This window comes from Mastomys coucha, unplaced genomic scaffold, assembly GCF_008632895.1.
Source record: "Mastomys coucha isolate ucsf_1 unplaced genomic scaffold, UCSF_Mcou_1 pScaffold15, whole genome shotgun sequence".
NCBI lineage: Eukaryota > Metazoa > Chordata > Mammalia > Rodentia > Muridae > Mastomys > Mastomys coucha.
This window is the reverse complement of record NW_022196897.1, coordinates 103,480,766-103,499,392: the sequence shown is the minus strand read 5'-3', so window position 1 is coordinate 103,499,392 and position 18,627 is coordinate 103,480,766. Positions and strand designations below refer to the sequence as shown.

Sequence of the window (18,627 nt, the reverse complement as noted above, 5' to 3'; positions counted from 1 at the left end):
GAATCTTAGCATCAGCAGTGAGTGAATCTTAGCATCAGCAGTGAGTGAATCTTAGCATCAGCAGTGAGCACTCTACAACTATATGCAGACTTAAAGGGAGCTTTGTTAAAAGGCTAGGGCTGATGTAGTGTTACTGAGAGACAGGTGATGGGAAATGAAACTTTACATGGCAGACAGAGGAAGGAAAGAGGAAATACTCCCAACTGTAATGTTTTCATGCTGTCAAAACAGAAAAGCAAAATGACACCAGAGCTTCTTATAAAGGTACTCACACATCTGGGTATGTCGGCGGGCACTTAACCCTCAGTTCCACTTGCACATACACTTCTTCACCAGCTAGGCCCTGAGGGTACAGAACTAAATTGATTTCAGGAGGCTCTCTCACCTAAAAGAGAAAACACATCTCTGTAGGGATTTTCTTTTCTCCCCACCTGTCCCCTGCACACTAAGTTAGAGCTGCTTGACACCATCCCAGCCAATTGGAGGATCAATTATTATTTTATGTGTATGGGTGTTCTGCCTGCATCTATCTCTGCACACCATGTGTGTGCCTGGTGCCTGTGGAGTGAGAAGAAGACATCAGATCCCCTGGAACTGGAGTTACAGACAGCTGTAAGCTACAAATCAAACTCTGAGCCTCTGGAAGAGAAGACAGCTCCTGCCTCAACAGAACTCTTACCTGAGTACTTTGATCATTTAATGTGTTTGAGGCATAGGGAGACATTCTCAGATGTGGTCACTGGGAAATGCTTAGGTGAATACGCTGATCCTGGGCAGAGATGGGCGCCCCCAAAGGCCAAAAGGAGGCCAGTATGCCTGGGGCATGTGTGTGGAAGACAACCAGGGAAAGCAGGTATACTGAGAAATGTCAGCCAGCTAACAAACTTGGCAGGATTTAAAGATGGGCAATGATAAGATACAACATATACTCTAAAAGACCACTCTGGCTGTTGAGTAGGGAATGAATGGGAAAGACTGAAAGCAGAAATAAAAACTAACAGGGCTGGGGATGTAGCTCAGTGGTAGAGTGTTTGTCTTGCATGTATAAGGGCCCAGGCTATATCCCAGCACTGTGAATTTCAAACAAACAAGAAAATTCTTATAACGATTGTGCCAGTGTTGGATGCCCACAGAAGGAGCAAGTGTGAGAGGGAGAAAAGAAAATGGATTTGAGATCAAGCTAAGAGAAATCTGGCAATGAAGGACACAAAGGAAAGGAGGGGTCTTGTGCCATTTGATCCCTCAGGTGGTGAAGGATGAGAGCAGATTTTATGGCTAGGGCTATGGAGACCCACAGGTAGTGACTCTGACCATCAGTGCTATGGGCATTAAACACAGAGAGTAGGCCAAGAAGTGACAGCTAGGTGAGCAAGTGGACACTGCAAACCCAGACAGCTCCTTCAAGGTTGAATGTGAAGGGGGACAGGGAACATGGCAGAGGTGGGTGGGCTGGGAGTAGTTGAGAGAGAGGGAGATAATATGAAATCAGGGGAGATTTTTTTGTTGTTGTTCAGATTTTAAAGATAGGAAAGATACTAAGCCCTATGAGAATGCTGTGGGGACAGCTGGAAGAGCAGGGTGGTGTAGTAAGGACCCTAGATACAGCAAGGCAGCTTGGATGATCAGCATTCAGGGAATAAAAAAGGAGGGGCAGTGAGGAGGAGAGGCTGGGCTTTCCTTAGAGGAGCCCAGAGGGTGGACTGAAACCACTCTCCACCACAACAGGCCAGTATTGTGGCTTAACATGCGGAGAATTCTGCACAGGAGCTATTTTGTTGGCAAGAAGAACATGGATATCCAATGCCATGACCATTCTTCTTAAACAGCTCCATTTCAAAGAGTTATCATTATTACTTCAAAAATTAGCTGTGTTAGGTGTGTGTTTATGTGAATGTATGCCACCTGTGGGCAGGCACCAAAGAAGCCAAAGGAAGGTGCTGGAGCCCCTTGGAGCTGTAGTTATAGGCAGTCCTGGGCTGGGAAGCACAGTTCTCTGGAGGAGCAGGAAGCACCGTTAATTGCCTAGCCCCAAATAGCCTCACTTACTTCTTGAAGTTTTTAATTAGGGAAAATGTCAAGCAAAAGTAGAGATAATGATATGATAGAACCTTGTACCCACCATACAGTTTCTACAATTACCAATTTAGAGCCAATCTTTTAGCTGAGGCACTCCTCATACAACCATCTGCCTCGCTTACTCTAAGTCCTATCAATCACTCTTTACCTATAGTATTGTTATTTATTTTCTGACAAGAGCCTGGCAAAGTTAGAAGATTATCCAGCTACATTTTAGAGATAGACACATGGAGAGTAAGCTAGTCAAAATTTTACCTGTGTTTTCTACACCAAGCCACATCTTTACAGACCACTGTCTCACTGAACATAAATTTTGAAAAGACATTACAATTATCAATTAACATTCTGTTAAGAAATTATTTCTTGGGCTGGAGAGATGGCTCAGCAGTTAAGAGCACCGACTGCTCTTCCAGAGGTCCTGAGTTCAATTCCCAGCAACCACATGGTGGCTCACAACCATCTTTACCATTGGATCCGATACCCTCCTCTGGTGTGCCTGAAGACAGCTACAGTGTACTCATATACATAAAATAAATAATTAAAAAAAGAAATTATTTCTTCCAATATATATAGTACTTTAGAACAATATAGAGTACAGATTTTTTTTGGCATGTGTGAGGTATGTGGGTACATGAGTACGTATGGATGAATGTATGGGTGCATGTATGGGTGCGTGTGTGTGTATGAGTGCATGTGTGTGTATGAGTGCATGTGTGTGAGTGCATGTGTGTGTATGAGTGCGTGTGTGTGTATGTGTGTATGGATGCATGTGTACATATGGGTGAGCATGCATTGTGTGTATTTGCATAGAGATCCCTGAGGTTGATGTCAGGGTATCTTCCTTGATCACTCTTGATTTATCGAGGCAGGGTTTCTTGAACCCAAAGCTTGCCAATCCACCTAGACTAACTAGTCAGCTTGCCCCAGGGACCCTGCCTCTGTCTCTCAAGTATCGGAATCACAGGCAACTACCATGCCTGTGATGCCAAGTTTTAGTTCTCAGGCTCAAGGCCCAGTGCTTTATCCACTGAGCTATCTTCCTAGGGCAGATATAGCATTTTAATAAAAAAGGAGAGCCAAGAAATATGGCTCACAGCTCTAATCCTAGTTTCTGGAATGCTGAAGCAGGAAGATGGTACACAGGCTAAGTTATCTCTGGAAGTCTTGTCAGTTTTCTTCCTAAGTGCTGGATGAATATTTATTAACTGATACAAATGCATACCTGTGGTCATCTTACTGAGTAGGAAAGAGAAGGGTTTGGAATCCATACTGGATTACCCAGGAAAAAAATCATCTATGGTTAGCACTGTAGGTTCCACACTATGACTAATTCTAAGAATGCACTTTTCTGCATCTTACAAAATGAACTTTCTAGTTATAAAAACCTCTTCAAAGAGTTTCACTTGGATTGTCTAGGATTTTTGGACTGGGCGGTGCTGAAGTGCTTCACACAACATCCCTCCAGTTCACGTGCCTGCATGGCCAGAGCAGCCCAGCCAGGGTACTCTTGGTTATGATGGCCAAGCTTTGTGAAAAGTCATGCTGACCTCTCTGAGTTCCTCAGAATTACTACCCCGGAACCAGGCCAACAGTGAAGGCAAAGTCAACAGAGACCACTGAGCTGTGGAAGAGCGCTGTGCCTTCTGAACTCTCCCAAAAACACTGGGGCCATCAGGTCTCCTGGACTGAGCCTGGCTCTGGCTGCACAGACCAATCTCTATCGCACAGAAAATGAGCCTATCTGGATTTAACTAACCTCCTTGGGACAGTGTCTAGGGAGGCCATGGCTAAATGCTTGGAGTCACTGAAGCAGGAAGCAAACTCGAGGAGGCAGTAGCTCACTGGAGAAATACACAACACAAAGACACTCTTCTCTATGGGGGATACTTAATGAAGTGCAAATGAATCCATGTACGGACTGCTTGAAAACTACAGAAAAGGCCTCTGATAGCCAGCTCCCAGGACCACTGGAGACCATGGAAGGGTAATGGTCTATAGAACCCTAGGCTGAATAAAAACATATCCAGTAAATACTCCTTGGAAGGAGCAGCCACAGACCCCCAGGTAGGTCTAGATAACTCCACAGTGCAGCAACACCACAGAACCACTAGGGATGAAAGGGCCAGGGCAGCTAACACCAAAACCAATGTTTAGAAATGAGGCTAGATGTGTATAGTAGAGGATTGCAAATTCGATCATCAATAGGAGGAGAGGTCCTCAGCCCTGTGAAGGTTCTGTGCCCCAGTGTAGGGGAATGCCAGGGCCAATAAGTGGGAGAGGGTGGGATGGCAGGCATGGGGAGGGGGGAGGCAACAGGGGTTTGTTTTTGTTGTTTCTGTTTGTTTCTTTGTTTTTTGGAGGGGAAACTGTGAAAGGAGAAATTTACATGTAAATAAAGAAAATATCTAATAAAAAAAAAAAAGAAGAAAGAAATGAGGCTAGAACATGACTTGAAGTGAGGAGATACCTGGCATAAAGATTTCTACTTCCAGAGCCCAAGAGCCCAGTGATGATGGCTCAGATATAAGAACAGACCACAGGCACTCTGGAATGACCCAGGATGAGATGAAGCCTAACAACTTGTTACAGTGTGAGTTCCAAGTGAGGGTGACCCAAAGAAGGAAGAACAGGCTACAGAAGCAACAGGCTGACTGGCTATGTTTAAGGCCTTTATTTTGGCTCACAGAATTTAATGGCCTCTGTAGTATTTCCCTTACAGATTAGAGACTTTAGGATATTTCTCAGAAAAGCCTACTAGCTATCTCATTATCCAGTCTCCCCTTTACTTCGTAGCAATAGAACCCGACAGTTTAGTTGGATACATCTCCCAGGCTACTTTGCAGCTAGGTTTAGCCAATGAATTAATTTCTGGAAAATTAAGAGACTCAAAATCTGTCATATGCTAGGCTGGTGATAGAGCTCCTGTTTGGCACCTGTCTGGCATTTGTGAGGCCCTGATTTCAGTCCCCCAAACCACAAGGCTTTTGGGTTTTGTTTGTTTTTAAAGAATGATCATGTGAAATTTGGAAAATGATCTTAAGAGAAAAATTGCCTGGCTTTAGTGGGAGAAGATGTACCCCCAGTCCTACAGTGAATGACTTGATGTGTTTAGAAAGGTTGGTACCCAGTGCCCCTCCCCCCCATCTGAGAGAAAAAGGGGGAATGGGGAAGGGGCTGTGTGAGGGGGTACTGGGAGGTGAGGTAGGGCTTCAATCAGGATGTTAAGTGAATAAATAAGTTAATGGAACAAACAACAATAACAACAAAACAACAATTCTCAAAGAAAAGGATACAAAAGTTTCTTCTAATTTGGGGATTTGGTATATAGCCCAGGCTAGCCCTGAACTCACGATCCTTCTGTCTTACCCTTCTGAGGGTTGGCATTATGGGTTTGTACCACTGTGCCCAACTTCATATGCAGTTTCTTTACACATTTCTTTTTCAAACAGGTTGGAATAAAGCTATGAAGGCTGAAATCCAGACAACAATGTTAGAGCACAAGGGCACATTAAGGGCAGAATATCCTTAGCATGAAGGAAGAGCTTCCGATCCCCAGACTTTTATGTGCAAATATGTTACTGTTAGGTTCTCTGTCATGTGCAGCTAATTTAATACTAACCACCACCAACTTACTGAAGGAAAATGTCACAAACAATAATGTACTCAAGGAAGCATTCTTTCACAGGTTAGACCAGAATGTTTGCTAGGTTTTACTTAAGGAGAATTGAAAATGTCTTTTTTGTAAGGTGTGTTCAGGCCACAAAGAACCTTAAACCTCAGCAACTGAAACTTCACCCTAACAAGAAGCCCTTCCCACTCTCCAGGGTATGTGTGTATATATATATATACAGCCCTTCTCTTCCTCTGTGTCAACATGAAGTGAATGGTCCTCTGCTACATACACATTCTCACAATGGACCACTGCCTTGACAAAGGCCCTCTGAGGCTATTCTTGGTTGTCAACTTGACACCATCTGGGATTAACTAAAACGGAAATGACTGGGCACACACCCATGAGGGATTTTTTTCTCAACTAAACCATTAGAAGTGAGAAGTCGTTCAGATCCTTGAGGTGCAAAGATCCACCTCTAACTGGGCGACACTTTTGGCTGGCAGTCTATATAAAGGGCACGGAAGAAGAAGAAAGCTTGCTCTTTTTCTTTGCCTGCTTGCTCTAGCCCTTGTTAGCAAGTCCATTCCCTCACTAGCATTAGAGCCTACTTCTTCAGGATTCCAGCAGACACTGAAGACCAGCTGAGACATCCAGCCTTATGGACCGAACAACTACGGGCTTCTTGGACCTGATATTCATAGGCAGCCATTGTGGGACTAGCTGGACCACAGTTTATAAGTCATTCTAATACCCCTCTTCTCTGTGTGTAGATAGAAGATAGATAGATCTATCATTCTATAAATTGTTACTCTAGAGAACTCTGACTAACAATACAGACCCCAAAGCAAAAGCTGACTGACAATGAAACCTTTACAACTGTGCCAAGATAAATCCTCTTTCTTTCTTTCTTTCTTTCTTTCTTTCTTTCTTTCTTTCTTTCTTTCTTTCTTTCTTTTTTTTTTAAGATGTATTTATTTATGTATGTGAGTACACTGTTGCTGTCTTCAGACCTACCGGAAGAGAACACTGGATCTCATTACAGATGTTTGCTGGGAATTGAACTCAGGACCTCTGGAAGAGCAGTCGGTGCTCTTAACCACTGAGCCATCGGGCCTCCAGACCCAATCTTTTTACTTTTTAAAAGAGCTGCTTAACAAAGCTTCTCTCAGGCACCTCTGCCTCTTAAACACTCAGGACCAGTGATATGAACTGGTTCAGATACATGTCTGTGCTTGTTAAGGATACCAGAGGAGAGGGTCATCCTTAAAAGCTGAGAATCTTCAGGTTCCAAGACTCAAAGGTATGAGGTGACAGACCCATCATTAGACTTCACTGGGTTATAAAACAGGCACCAAAGTGAGGATGAGGTTTGGGAAACTAATTTGTTATATAAATGTCCATCAAACACAGTGTGAATAAATGCCAAGTACACTTACAAGTCCATAGTTAATATGTGTACATGTGTACCTATTGTAATTGTTAAAGAAAAAAGGCACACATTCTAATCAGTTTAAGGTATCTGGTCTAAAACTGTTACCTACTTTCCTGCTGTCTATCCTCCTTGCATTTAAGGATAAACTTTAATCGGCATAGCTTCTTGTTTTCGCTTCCTGATTTATAGCACTCAGATGGAAATAGCCTATGTGAGAACAGGATAGAGCCATGGGGGAGGGGAGATAATCTGGGCAGCCTGCTTATAAATCTGTACAGAAACAAACAAACAAACAAACAAACAAAAAACCGGAGACAGTGGACTGCAAGGATGGCTGGCTGGGCCTCCTTTATTATCAGGAACACCTGAGTGAATTCCCAGGCTCCACAGAAGGCCCATACATATCCACATGTCTGTTCCTATAAGCCTAGCACTGGAGGGCAGAGGTAAGTGGAGCCTAGGAGGCAACCTAGCCAAACGGTGAGCGCAAGGTACAGTGAGAGATCTTGTCTCAATAAAAAACAAACTAACAAACAAAAAAACCATAAGTGGAAAGCAACAAAGAAAGACAGCTGATATCCTTTTCTGGACTCGACACATATTGGGGGTACTCTCACGAGCGCGCACGCGCGCACGCGCGCACGCACAACCACACAGATTGGTAGCAGAAATGGAAACTTCACCTGTTTCTCAGACTGTGAGAATGGACAGCACCTGGAGAATGTGATTTAGACCCCCTTGAAAAAGGTACTTCTACATTTATCTGATGGAAGCTTTAAAAAAAAAAAATGAAGTTGCTGGGTGTGGTGACACATGCCTTTAGTCCCAGCACTCAGGAGGCAGAGGCAGATGGAGCTCTTGTGTATCATGAAATAAATTTCAATAACTAAACAAAAACATCTGATGACTTATCCTTTTTCTTTCTTCCTTCCTTCTATTTTTTTTATGGTAACACTGGACGGGGGAGGGTCTCCCCCCTTTGTTTATTAGTGCTGAGGAATCAAACCTAGGGTATGCTAGGCAAGCAGTCTACCTCAGACAGGGAAGTACTTTGTAGATGGGGGAAGAGGAAGATAAAATACCCATGTGGTTCATAAAACAGGTAGTTCATTTTGATTCTGTTAAAAAACTTAACTGCATAAATTACATAAATATGTCAATGATTGATTTAGGAGGAAATTTTTATTTCATGTTATCACAAATATTAATTTCCCTAACATATATATTTACCTTTTTACCATTGAGTAAGAAAATAGACCTTACGGTAGAAAAATAAATCAACGAATAAGAACAGTTCAGAGAAAAAGAAAAATAGTGATTTACAAACATAGTTGACGTGATTTCTAGCCAAAGAAATACAAATTAGAATGAAACAGGTTTCATTCATTTACTGTCAAACTAAAAAGTACGGAGTGGTCAATGTTGATGAAGGCTAAAGAGACAAGTGCACCCATACACACCTGTGGGCCCAGAGACAGAAGCAAGGAGGTTTGCTATGCCTACTAAGGGAGGAAGCAGACCTCTGCTATACAGAACGCTAGACAAGATAAATTAGTAGTTTCTAAATGTCCTTGAATTGTAAACTATATCTTAAATGACTGGTGCCTAAACTTTTAAATATGTAAATTAATTTTTGACATACACTCTGAACTGTTTGACTATCTATGAATGATATACTTCAAAACTGAAATTTAATCCATGACATATCCCCCAAAAGTTAAAAAGAGTTTATTGACAGTAAATTTGGCCTGAAATGAGAAGAGCTGATTGTCTTCACTCTGTTCTGGCTGACATTTGCATATTCACACATTTATTTCATTGCATTTACATTTTGAACACACTCCACAGGCATGGAAAGAGGAGGAACATACACCCAGGATCATGCCTAAGAACACTTGTAAATTGTGGAGATTCAGGATCGAGACACTGAAAAAACCTTTCCCCGAAGAAAGGCAAGTAGCGGGTACTTAATGAGAGCTTGTTCAAAGAGTAACCTCTGACTCATCAGACTGAACATCAATTATTTGCCTGAGAGGCTTATGAAAGAAAGCGTTGGAGACATTGCTTGTGATCCAGAGCCAGAGCCTACTACTGAATAACTCTACCTGCCTTTTACGGTATCTCTTGTGTTTAGGCTTCTTGGTTATAAAGGCCACCATCTGTAAATTCTTGGGCTTACTGGGACCAGCTGTAAATTCTTAGGATTATCAGTATCATTACCTAAAAATGACTGATGGTTTTCTTCCACTTTCCTGCACCTTGGGAACATAAAACTAAAGAAAAGCCAGCTGGGTCTACCTGAGTCCCCTGCACACCCTGTAACACTATTCTGGTGGCTGAGGCCCTACTTCCTGATTCCTTGGAAACAGAGAAGTTGCCAGATGACCTGTAGGTCATCTTACTATTTACCAGAAACATGTATAAACTGTATGTAAAGTTACAAATAACTCTTGAAGGCCTAGAAAAGTAAGCTCCCACAGGCAGCAGGGGTTTGTGCCTATTTTATTTATGACTGTGTTCCCAGCGTCTAAATCGTTGGTTTAACTTAAAAGTATTAGTGGATTAGTGGGAGAATCTTGGCCCTGACAGCTTAAGGAAAGCCTGTTCCGTAAAGAAATGCTAGATACAGAGAAAAGGCAGATACTGTGATTTGCAGAAGTAAGGCAGATGGAGGAAAGAAGTAATTCCAAAATGGCAATATTCAGGAACATTTTAGTTCGGCAGATAAACTATTCAAAGATAGGGAGAAATTGTCACTGCCCCCAGCTTAACACAAAAAAGTAAAGTGATATTTTAAATAAAACTCGGTAAACACTGCATTACAGCGACAATAAACGTGTTCTATACCATTCCTCAAGTGCCTCAAAGGAAGGTACAGAAAGTTCTTCCACATCGGTAACGGGATTTACACAGTGTGACCTGGGAGTTTGTTTGCTGAGAGCAAAAGGCCTGGACCCACGCCCCCTAAGCATCCCCAGCTCAAAGTAGCAAAGAGTGACTATGAGTGTGCGGTCATAACCCACCCTGAGGCCTGGGGCGAGTCGGGGTGGGTGGGGAAGAATGATTGGAAGGAGGACGAAGGGTGGTTAGGGCACGTCAGTGGGAATAAGAAGCCCAGCAGAGAGAGGAGCCGACCCAGGGAGGAGGAAAAAGAGAATTCAGCCCAGGTGCTGCCTTCTCAAGACCAGCGGCGGCGCAGAGGCAGAAAGTGAGGGTAGTAGAACTGCAAGATGAAAAGCCTGCAGGATCTAAATGGTCGCCCCAATGTGGAGGCGTCTGGCTGGGTCCCCGGACCGGAGAACACCGGGCCAGACCAACCACGTTCCTACCCGTCCGCGCGCATCCGGCCGCAGATCCTGGAAGTCCGGGCCGTAAATGGCCTCCAGGGCCTGCAGCTCGTGGTCCTGTCGCTGCGTATAGCTCTCTTGCGGCTCAGCCCGGCCGCGTCCAGAGGCCCCGCGGCCCCCAGCCATGGCGGCCGGGGCAGGCGCAGCGGCCTAGGCAAGGTAGCGGTGATTCTCGGGAGGGCTGTGGAGCTCCGGCCCGCGCCGTAACCGAGCTGTGGGCGGGGCCTCGAGTCGGTGTCGGGCCTGGGGGAGGGGTCTCGAGCTGGTGACAGCCCTGGGGGTGTGGCTCTGCTCTGGGGAGATGCTTTAAAGACAGGACCTCTGGCGGAGAAGAGCCTGGGGGCGGAGCCTTGAGCTGAAGACCCGCCTAGGGGCGTGGCTCTGAGTTTGTGAGCGGGAGGGGTGCCTTGGGAGGAGCCTAGGCCAGGAGGCGGGTCTGGAGGCGGGTCTGGAGGCGGGGTTCTTCGCGGCTGACTCGTTTGGCCCACTCCGGAGAATGCCGGTGGGTGGAGTTTTACCCCAACTTTCCAGGGTCCAAGACTTCTAGTAGAAAATGAATAGGAAAAAGCTTTGCCTTCTTCCTGAGGTGGAATTGAGTCAGTGATTGCCAACACACTTTGGAGAGCCAGTCTCTCAGGTTGGAGTAACAAGACATATTAGTTTTCACAAAACAAGTCTAGCAGAAATAGGCGCTGGAATTCCTTTTACCCTGCCTGGATAGTGAGAGGAAAAAAACCTTTTTTTTCAAGACAGGGTTTCTCTGTATAGCCCTGGCTGTCCTGGAACTCTGTAGACCAGGCTGGCCTCGAACTCAGAAATCTGCCTGTCTTTGCCTCCCAAGTGCTGGGATTAAAGGCGTGCGCAAGAGGAAAATTATAAAGCGCAGTCAGATGAGTTAAATCATTTATCTTACCTGACCTTCCCAGAATGAGACTACTGGGAGGAAAAGCCATAAACCCTTTTTCCCACATTCGTTATCCTTGAACCATTAATTAAATGTCTCATGCATGCTCTCTGGACTCTCTGAAATTCTCTCCTTGCATTTTCAACTCCCACACAGAGAATTATCCGACCCGTTCATTTAACATAAATTTGAGCGTTCACATTCATGTAAATTGTTGCATCCTATTTTACATATTTAGGGATGTATGTGTGTCCATATGTATATAGGTAAGTTTTGAGTCAGGGTGTCACTCTGCAGCATGGGCTGGCCTTGAGTTCACAGTAGTAGTCTTCCTACGTCATCCTCGGATCATGAGACTGTGCCACTACCGCTATTCGATCATATTATTTTCAAGCATATAAGTATCCTATCTATTCAGACATTGCTATTGCTTTGTTGCTTACGTACCTGCTGGAGCATCATCATGCCTCAAGTTAGGTTAGGTGATATGTTTCCGTCCATCTTGTTTGCATCTATCTTGTTCACTCAGTAATGTTGACTTAGGCATCTCACCTTCATTCATCCCCTCTGATCAGACAAGGTAGCACAAAGGCCTCTAGGAAACCATCTTCTCCCTCCTTGGAGACCTGTTCCGTTCCCAGGGACCCTTGCCTGGATACATGGCAGAACTCACCAAATAGTGGAGGCATGGCTCCCCTCCCCCTTTTTTTTCAGCTCTCACATTCAAACTGTCATCATTTCCTCAGTTTCCCCCTAAGCTGCAGCACGTTTTTAGCACCTCTTCACTGGCTCTCCATTCGGCCCATCTTCAACCTTGCCCTGCATTAAGCAGCTTCCTATTGCAGCCAAAGTAAAGTTCCTGTATCACAAAGATGGTCACACCAATCTCTAAAATTCTTCCATTTTCCAACTGGTCTTTTTCTATTAAAAAAAAAAAACTCATTATGGAAATTTTCAACACAAAAATCAGAGGGAATATTATAATAACCCCAAGTCTACAACTTCACAGATGTCTTCACCAGTATTGTTTCATGTTCACCTTCCTCAGGAATGCTTCAAATATCATGGGTTTCGTTTATAAACAAACATATGTGTAACAGAAAAGGACATTTAAATGGTTATAAGGTCACCATTACACCCTAAAATGTAACACTTTCTAGTTGGCAAGATGGCTTGACAGGTAAAGGCTCCTGCTGCCATGCCTGATCAGCTAAGTTTCAACCCCAGGACCCCCATGGTGGAAGGAGAGACCTCCACATGTGCCACCTCTCAGTAAGTAGATCAGTAGATATTATTAATATCTGTATGGTACATTAATACAAAATAATAAAAATACTTTTGTTTAAGAAAACAATAATTGCTGTGTGACAGTCTTTTCCTGGGTGATACAACACAACACACACACACACACACACACACACACACACACACATTCACCCCCAAAGTAATGAATGTACCACTATATAACTTGGTGAACACATGGGTTGTTATTGGTGCTACTAATAGAAACGTGGGTGAGGAGTTACTTAAAGGAACAGGGATGACTTAATAGCACCTGCATCAACCAAAAGTGCTCCCCTGCACAGCTTGCAGGCAGCTCCGCACTCCACAGCCCTAGAATCTCTGAGGGTCCCACAGGCCAGAGTCTTCTCCCTAGAAGTTGTACACTTTTTTTTTTTCTACCACTGAGAAGGGATGTGTTTATTTCCTGGGACTTGTGAGCCTCCCTCCTGGAGATGATGTTTCAACTCAGGGAACTCATAGAACAAGTGAACATGTAGACATGTAGAAAAGCATCCTGCTTATTAAGAAAATTTCACTGTAATGTTAATGGATAATAGAATGTTAAACCAGCAATTTGCTACCAAATAATTCAAAATGAAGAGAGTTTTGTTGTCCAGATGTCTTCAGGACACATATGTCCATAAGTATCCAATCTTGGCCATGGGAGAATTTAAGTGAAAGATCATATGAATTCTTTGAATGATTCTTGCAACTCTCATATAAGTTTGAAATTAGTTGAATGTCACAATAAAATAAGAAACTAGAAATCGTTAACTGTATTCCAAAGTAGAAATTTTGTGTTACCATTAGTTTCCCAAAGTTCCGGCTCCTTGTCCTTCACAGGAACATTGTTAGTCTTTAAATTTTAAACATTGTAACAGATGTGCAGCAATGTCTCATTTTATTGGTTTGAAAAAGCACCCTTATTTCCCCCAAGTTTACAGATGTTCAGATAGTTGTTCAGAAAGTTTTCGTATGCTCTCTCTCCTCCAAGAGCTTTCCCCAAATATTTGTGATTACAGTCAACTAGTGTTACTATTGTTAACAGAATTCCAGGACAGAAACTGTGCGTGCAGAGACTGGCTGACTGATAAAAACTGCAGTGATGTGAGGTTCAAATGTTTCAAGTCCAGAAGCTAATTAATTATCTCATCTGGGGCTAGCTTTAGCACCATGAATAGCCATTCCTTACCCACTTCTGTGTTAGAACTAGTATCCTGTGACTAATATATAATTCATATCTATTAACTTTGAAGGCAACTAACCCAAAAGCTAAGAATGACATCAGATAGCATCTGAGGCCTATGGAAAACTTTCCCCTATCTTGCTGTAATTACCTCGCTGATTATCACCAGTGTATTTTAAAAACTTATGATTTATGACTTTCTTTGTTCAGTAAAACTATAAAACACGAGAAAAGAGCTTCAATCTGGAACATACAACCTAGAGCTAGTTTCCTGGGCCATGACCACTCAAAACAGCTTCAGAATAAACGGTCTCTTATTCCCTTTAAGGACCGTGTTTTTTGCATAGAGGCCACATTATTACTAGCTAACATTAGTAGATTATAGTAGGGTTCAGTGTTGTACAAATACAAATTGTAATTTATCCAGCATTACTTTACTATGGATGGTAGTTCGTGTGCCTAAAGAGACTCCACACCTCACTCACTTGTCTCTTAGATAATTCTCTTTAGACTTGAATAGCTGGTGTCTTAGTTACTTTTCTATTGCTGTAATAAAACACCATAACCAAGGTAACTGAGAAAAGAAAGCATTTAATTCGGGGCTCAAGGTTCCAAGGGGCTAGAGTCCACGATCATCACAGCAGGGGAACGGGCAGGAGGCAGGCATGGCCCTGGAGCAGAAGCTGAGAGCTTCCATGTGATCCATAAGACACTAACTGGGCTGCTGTGGCTTTTGAAAACTCAAAGCCCACACTCAATGACACACCTCCTCCAACAAGGCCACACCTCCTAATCCTTCCCAAACAGCCCCACTAATGCCCAATCATTCAAATATATAAACCTAAGTGGGACATTCTTACTCAAATCATCACAGTTAGATGCCTACTATTTCTAAGAACCAGCAAATGGTACAAAAACACTAAGTATAAGTAAGAAATTCTCACATGGCTGTTTTATAAAGAGAATGGGGCCCAAGGGGTTTTAGTGTTTGTTGTTGCTGCTGGTGTTGTAGCACTTCAATGGAGCCCAGTCTGAAGCTATTATGAATTTTTCATTTTAACTGTCTTAGAGTTTTACTGCTGTGAACAGACACCATGACCAAGGCAGTCTTATAAGGACAACATTTAATTGGGGCTGGCTTACAGGTTCAGAGGTTCAGTCTATTATCAAGGTGGGAGCCTGGCAGCATTCAGGGAGGCATGGTGCAGGAGGAGCTGAGAGTTCTACCTCTTCATCTGAAGGCAGCTATGAGAAGACTGGCTTCCAGGCAGCTAGAATGAGGGTCTTAAGCCCACACCCACAGTGACACACCTACTCCAAAATAGTGCCACCTCCTAATAGTGCCACTTCGTGGGACAAACATATACAAACCATCACATTTACTGTGTCAAGATCATTCTCTCTAAGTGAGTTGAGTCTGAATTTCTTTGAACTATCCTGGTAAGAAGACTGTGTGGAATAAGCTGTGAAACATTAGGATAGGGTGAGGGTTGTAGTTCAGTACTAAAGTGTTTGACTCATGCTTGGAGCCCCTGAGCACTGATGTCTGGGGCTGGAGAGATGGCTCAGCAGTTAAGAGCACTGACTACTCCTTCCAGAGGCCCCCGAATTCACTTCCCAGCAACCACATGGTGGCTTACAACCATCTGTAATGGGATCTAATGCCCTCTTCTGGTGTGTCTGAAGACAGCTACAGTGTACTTGTATACATAAAATAAATAAATAAATCTTAAAAACAACAACAATAAAACCTAGACATCTCAGGAGAAAAGGGGGGAGGGCTGGGAAATGCAACAAAGGACAGGGAGCCACAGAAAATGAAAAGTCCATCAGAGGATAGGTTGCAACTATTTCTCATTCTTAAAAGGCCTGCTTTGGAGCTGGAGAGATGGCTCAGTGGTTAAGAGGACTGACTGCTCTTCCTAAAGGTCCTGAGTTCAATTCCCAGCAACCACATGGTGGCTCACAACTATCTGTAATAGGATCTGATGCCCTCTTCTGGTGTGTCTGAAGACAGCTACAGTATACTCACATACATAAAATAAATAAATCTTTAAAAAAAAAAAAAAGCCTACTTCATTGATGTCACTGTTGCTTCTTGGTGGATCTGAATGCTAATCAGTGTCTTTTCTGACGAGCAAAAGCATGCATTCCAAAATCTGTAGTTCAGTTCTCTTCCTGCAGTGTTGGGGCCTTGTGCATTTTAGAAAGGTACTCAACCTTACCTAGCTAAAGCCCCAGTTTGTTCATTCTTCTCCCCCCTCTCTCCCTTCTTCCCTCCCTTCCTCATTCCCTCCCTCTCTCTGAGGTATCATTAAATTGCTCATTCTGGTTGGTCTGGAACTCATTCCATAGCCAAGGCAGACCTTAAGCAAGTAATCCTCCTGTCTCAGCCTCTGAGGAGCTGGCATTAGACCTGACCCAGTTCTTTTACTCCTGGTGTTTGCCATCTTCCTGGGCCTGAAATAGGAAAAAATATTTATTAGCAGTCTTTGTCTCTCCCATGGTGATGCAGATATAGGCCAGATTAGACCAGATTAAAAGTAGATACAGGCAGGTTTATCAGGAGGCAGCTCTCAGGTGGGTTCCTTATCTCACAGGTGAAGTCATGCTTCCAGGCTAAGGGAAGTAAGTTTTATGAGCCTGGGCACAGGGTGATGACGTGTGAGCTAGGAGCTAGGTTTGTGCCTACACATGGTCAAAAACTGAACCCCTGGTGGCTTGTGAGAAGAGAGGAGGAATGATGACACTTATCCCTGAGGTTTTCCAGGCAATTAGAGGAAGTTTCTCTGTGCAGGCAGAGTGTGCAGGGGATGCGCAGGGGCTCCAGCATAACATTCATCTCTCACAGTGGTCAAGAGGGTCAAATGCATTGTTTGTTTAATTGTAGTGCTGGGGATAGATAAGTGGTGCTCTAACACTGAACCACATCCTTAGCCCAACGAAGTCTCCCACCTTAGTGTTCAACCCTACAGCACTTCCTAGCTGCCTGCCTTTCTCCTGGTTCAGATCCCAGGGGAGCTTTGACTCCTCTGTGTTCTATAGAAAGCATGTTGCCCAGAAATTGTTCAACACAGTTTCTTTCTGCTAAGCAAAATTTGCAGTGCAGTCCCTGGGCAGTTAGTTTGGACCCATCCTACATGTGGTTCTGGATGGCTGGTGCATGTCCTGTAGTCAAAATGTTGGATCAGAAGCCCTGAATCTTATAGAACTTTGGGCATTCCAGACCAGAAATTCTGAGTTTCAGAGAGCTACCCTATGTCCTGTGTGATGCTGAGTGATGTCCCTAGCTCCTGTCTATTATGGGCTGACTATATCAAGCAGACTGGGTTGGAACTCACTTATTGTGTCTTAATTTGCATTTATGTCATGAATAAAGAGTTTGATCGTCTTTTCTTATGCTTATTTGCAATTCTTGTATCTTCTTTTTTACCTGACCTATTGTGCATCTAAAATGTTGAATTGCTTTATAATTGAGTTTAGAGAGCTGTTTATATACTTTTTTGTAGAATATGATTTTTAATATTTTCTTCTTTTTTATTTATTTTATTTTTTATGTGTATGAGTACACTGTAGCTGTACAGATGGCCGTAAGCCATCATGTGTGTGGCTGCTGTTGATTTTCAGGACCTCTGGTGGCCCCTTTTGCTTCTGCCCGCTTGCTCCGCGTAATTTACTGCAGCTGTCTTCAGACACACCAGAAGAGGGCGTCAAATCTCATTATGGGTGGTTGTGAGCCACCAAGTGGTTGCTGGGATCCGAATTCAGGACCTTTGGAAGAGCAGTCAGTGCTCTTATCCCGCTGAGCCATCTCGCCAGCCCCGATTTTTAATATTTTCAACTGTTGATATTCAACAAACAGAATAGTTATTTTAACTATTCATATACTTTGTTGTTATGTGTCCCTTTTAATTTCTGATTTTATTAATTTGGATACTGCCTCTGTGCCCTCTGATTAGTCTGCCTAAGGGTTTATCTATCGTGTTGATTTTCTCAAAGAATCAGCTCCTTGTTTTGTTGATTCTTTCTATAGTTCTTTTTGTTTCTGTTTCGTTTGATTATTTCCTACTATCTACTCCTCTTGGGTGTATTTGCTTCTTTTTTGTTTTCTAAAGTTGTTAGGTGTGTTGTCAAGCTGCTAGTGTAAGCTCTCTTCAGTTTCTTTTTGGAGGCACTTAGAGCTATGAGTTTTCCTCCTACCACTGCTTTCATTGTGTCCCATAAGTTTTGGTATGATGTGTCTTCATTTTCATTAAATTCTAAAAAGCCTTTAATTTCTTTCTTTGTTTCTTCCTTGACCAAGTTGTCATTGAGTAGAGTGTTGTTGTTCAGCTTCCATGTGTACGTGGGCTTTCTGTTGTTTTTGTTGGTATTTAAGGCCAGCCTTAGTCCGTGGTGATCTGATAGGATGCATGGGATTATTTCAATCTTCTTGTATCTGTTGAGCCCTGTTTTGTGACCAATTATATGGTCAAATTTGGAGAAGGTACTGTGAAGAGCTTTAGGATGAAATGTTCTATAGATATCTGTTAAATCCATTTGGTTCGTAACTTCTGTTAGTTTCACTGTGTCTCTGTTTAGTTTCTGTTTCCATGATCTGTCCATTGCAGAGAGTGAGGTGTTGAAGTCTCCCACTATTATTTGTGTGGGGTTCCATGTGTGCTTTGAGCTTTAGTAAAGTTTCTTTTATGAGTGTGGGTGCCCTTGCATTGGGAGCATAGATGTTCAGGATTGAGAGTTCATCTTGATAGATTTTTCTTTTGACCAGTATGAAGTGTCCTTCCT

General features: G+C 43.1%; 1 protein-coding gene across 2 annotated transcripts in view; it reads right to left on the bottom strand.

The window, feature by feature from the left end:
* Positions 1–10,688, bottom strand: part of Eif2ak4 (eukaryotic translation initiation factor 2 alpha kinase 4) — a 91,003-nt gene extending 80,315 nt beyond the window's left edge. For both annotated transcript variants that reach the window (XM_031371446.1, XM_031371448.1), the window contains exons 1-2: positions 10,451–10,688; positions 273–385 (exon numbers count right to left, since the gene is read on the bottom strand). In XM_031371446.1, coding sequence (XP_031227306.1) covers positions 273–385; positions 10,451–10,594 — 257 coding nt within the window. In that variant the 5' untranslated portion in view covers positions 10,595–10,688. The remainder of the gene's footprint in view (positions 1–272; positions 386–10,450) is intronic.
* Positions 10,689–18,627: the final 7,939 nt, after the last annotated feature.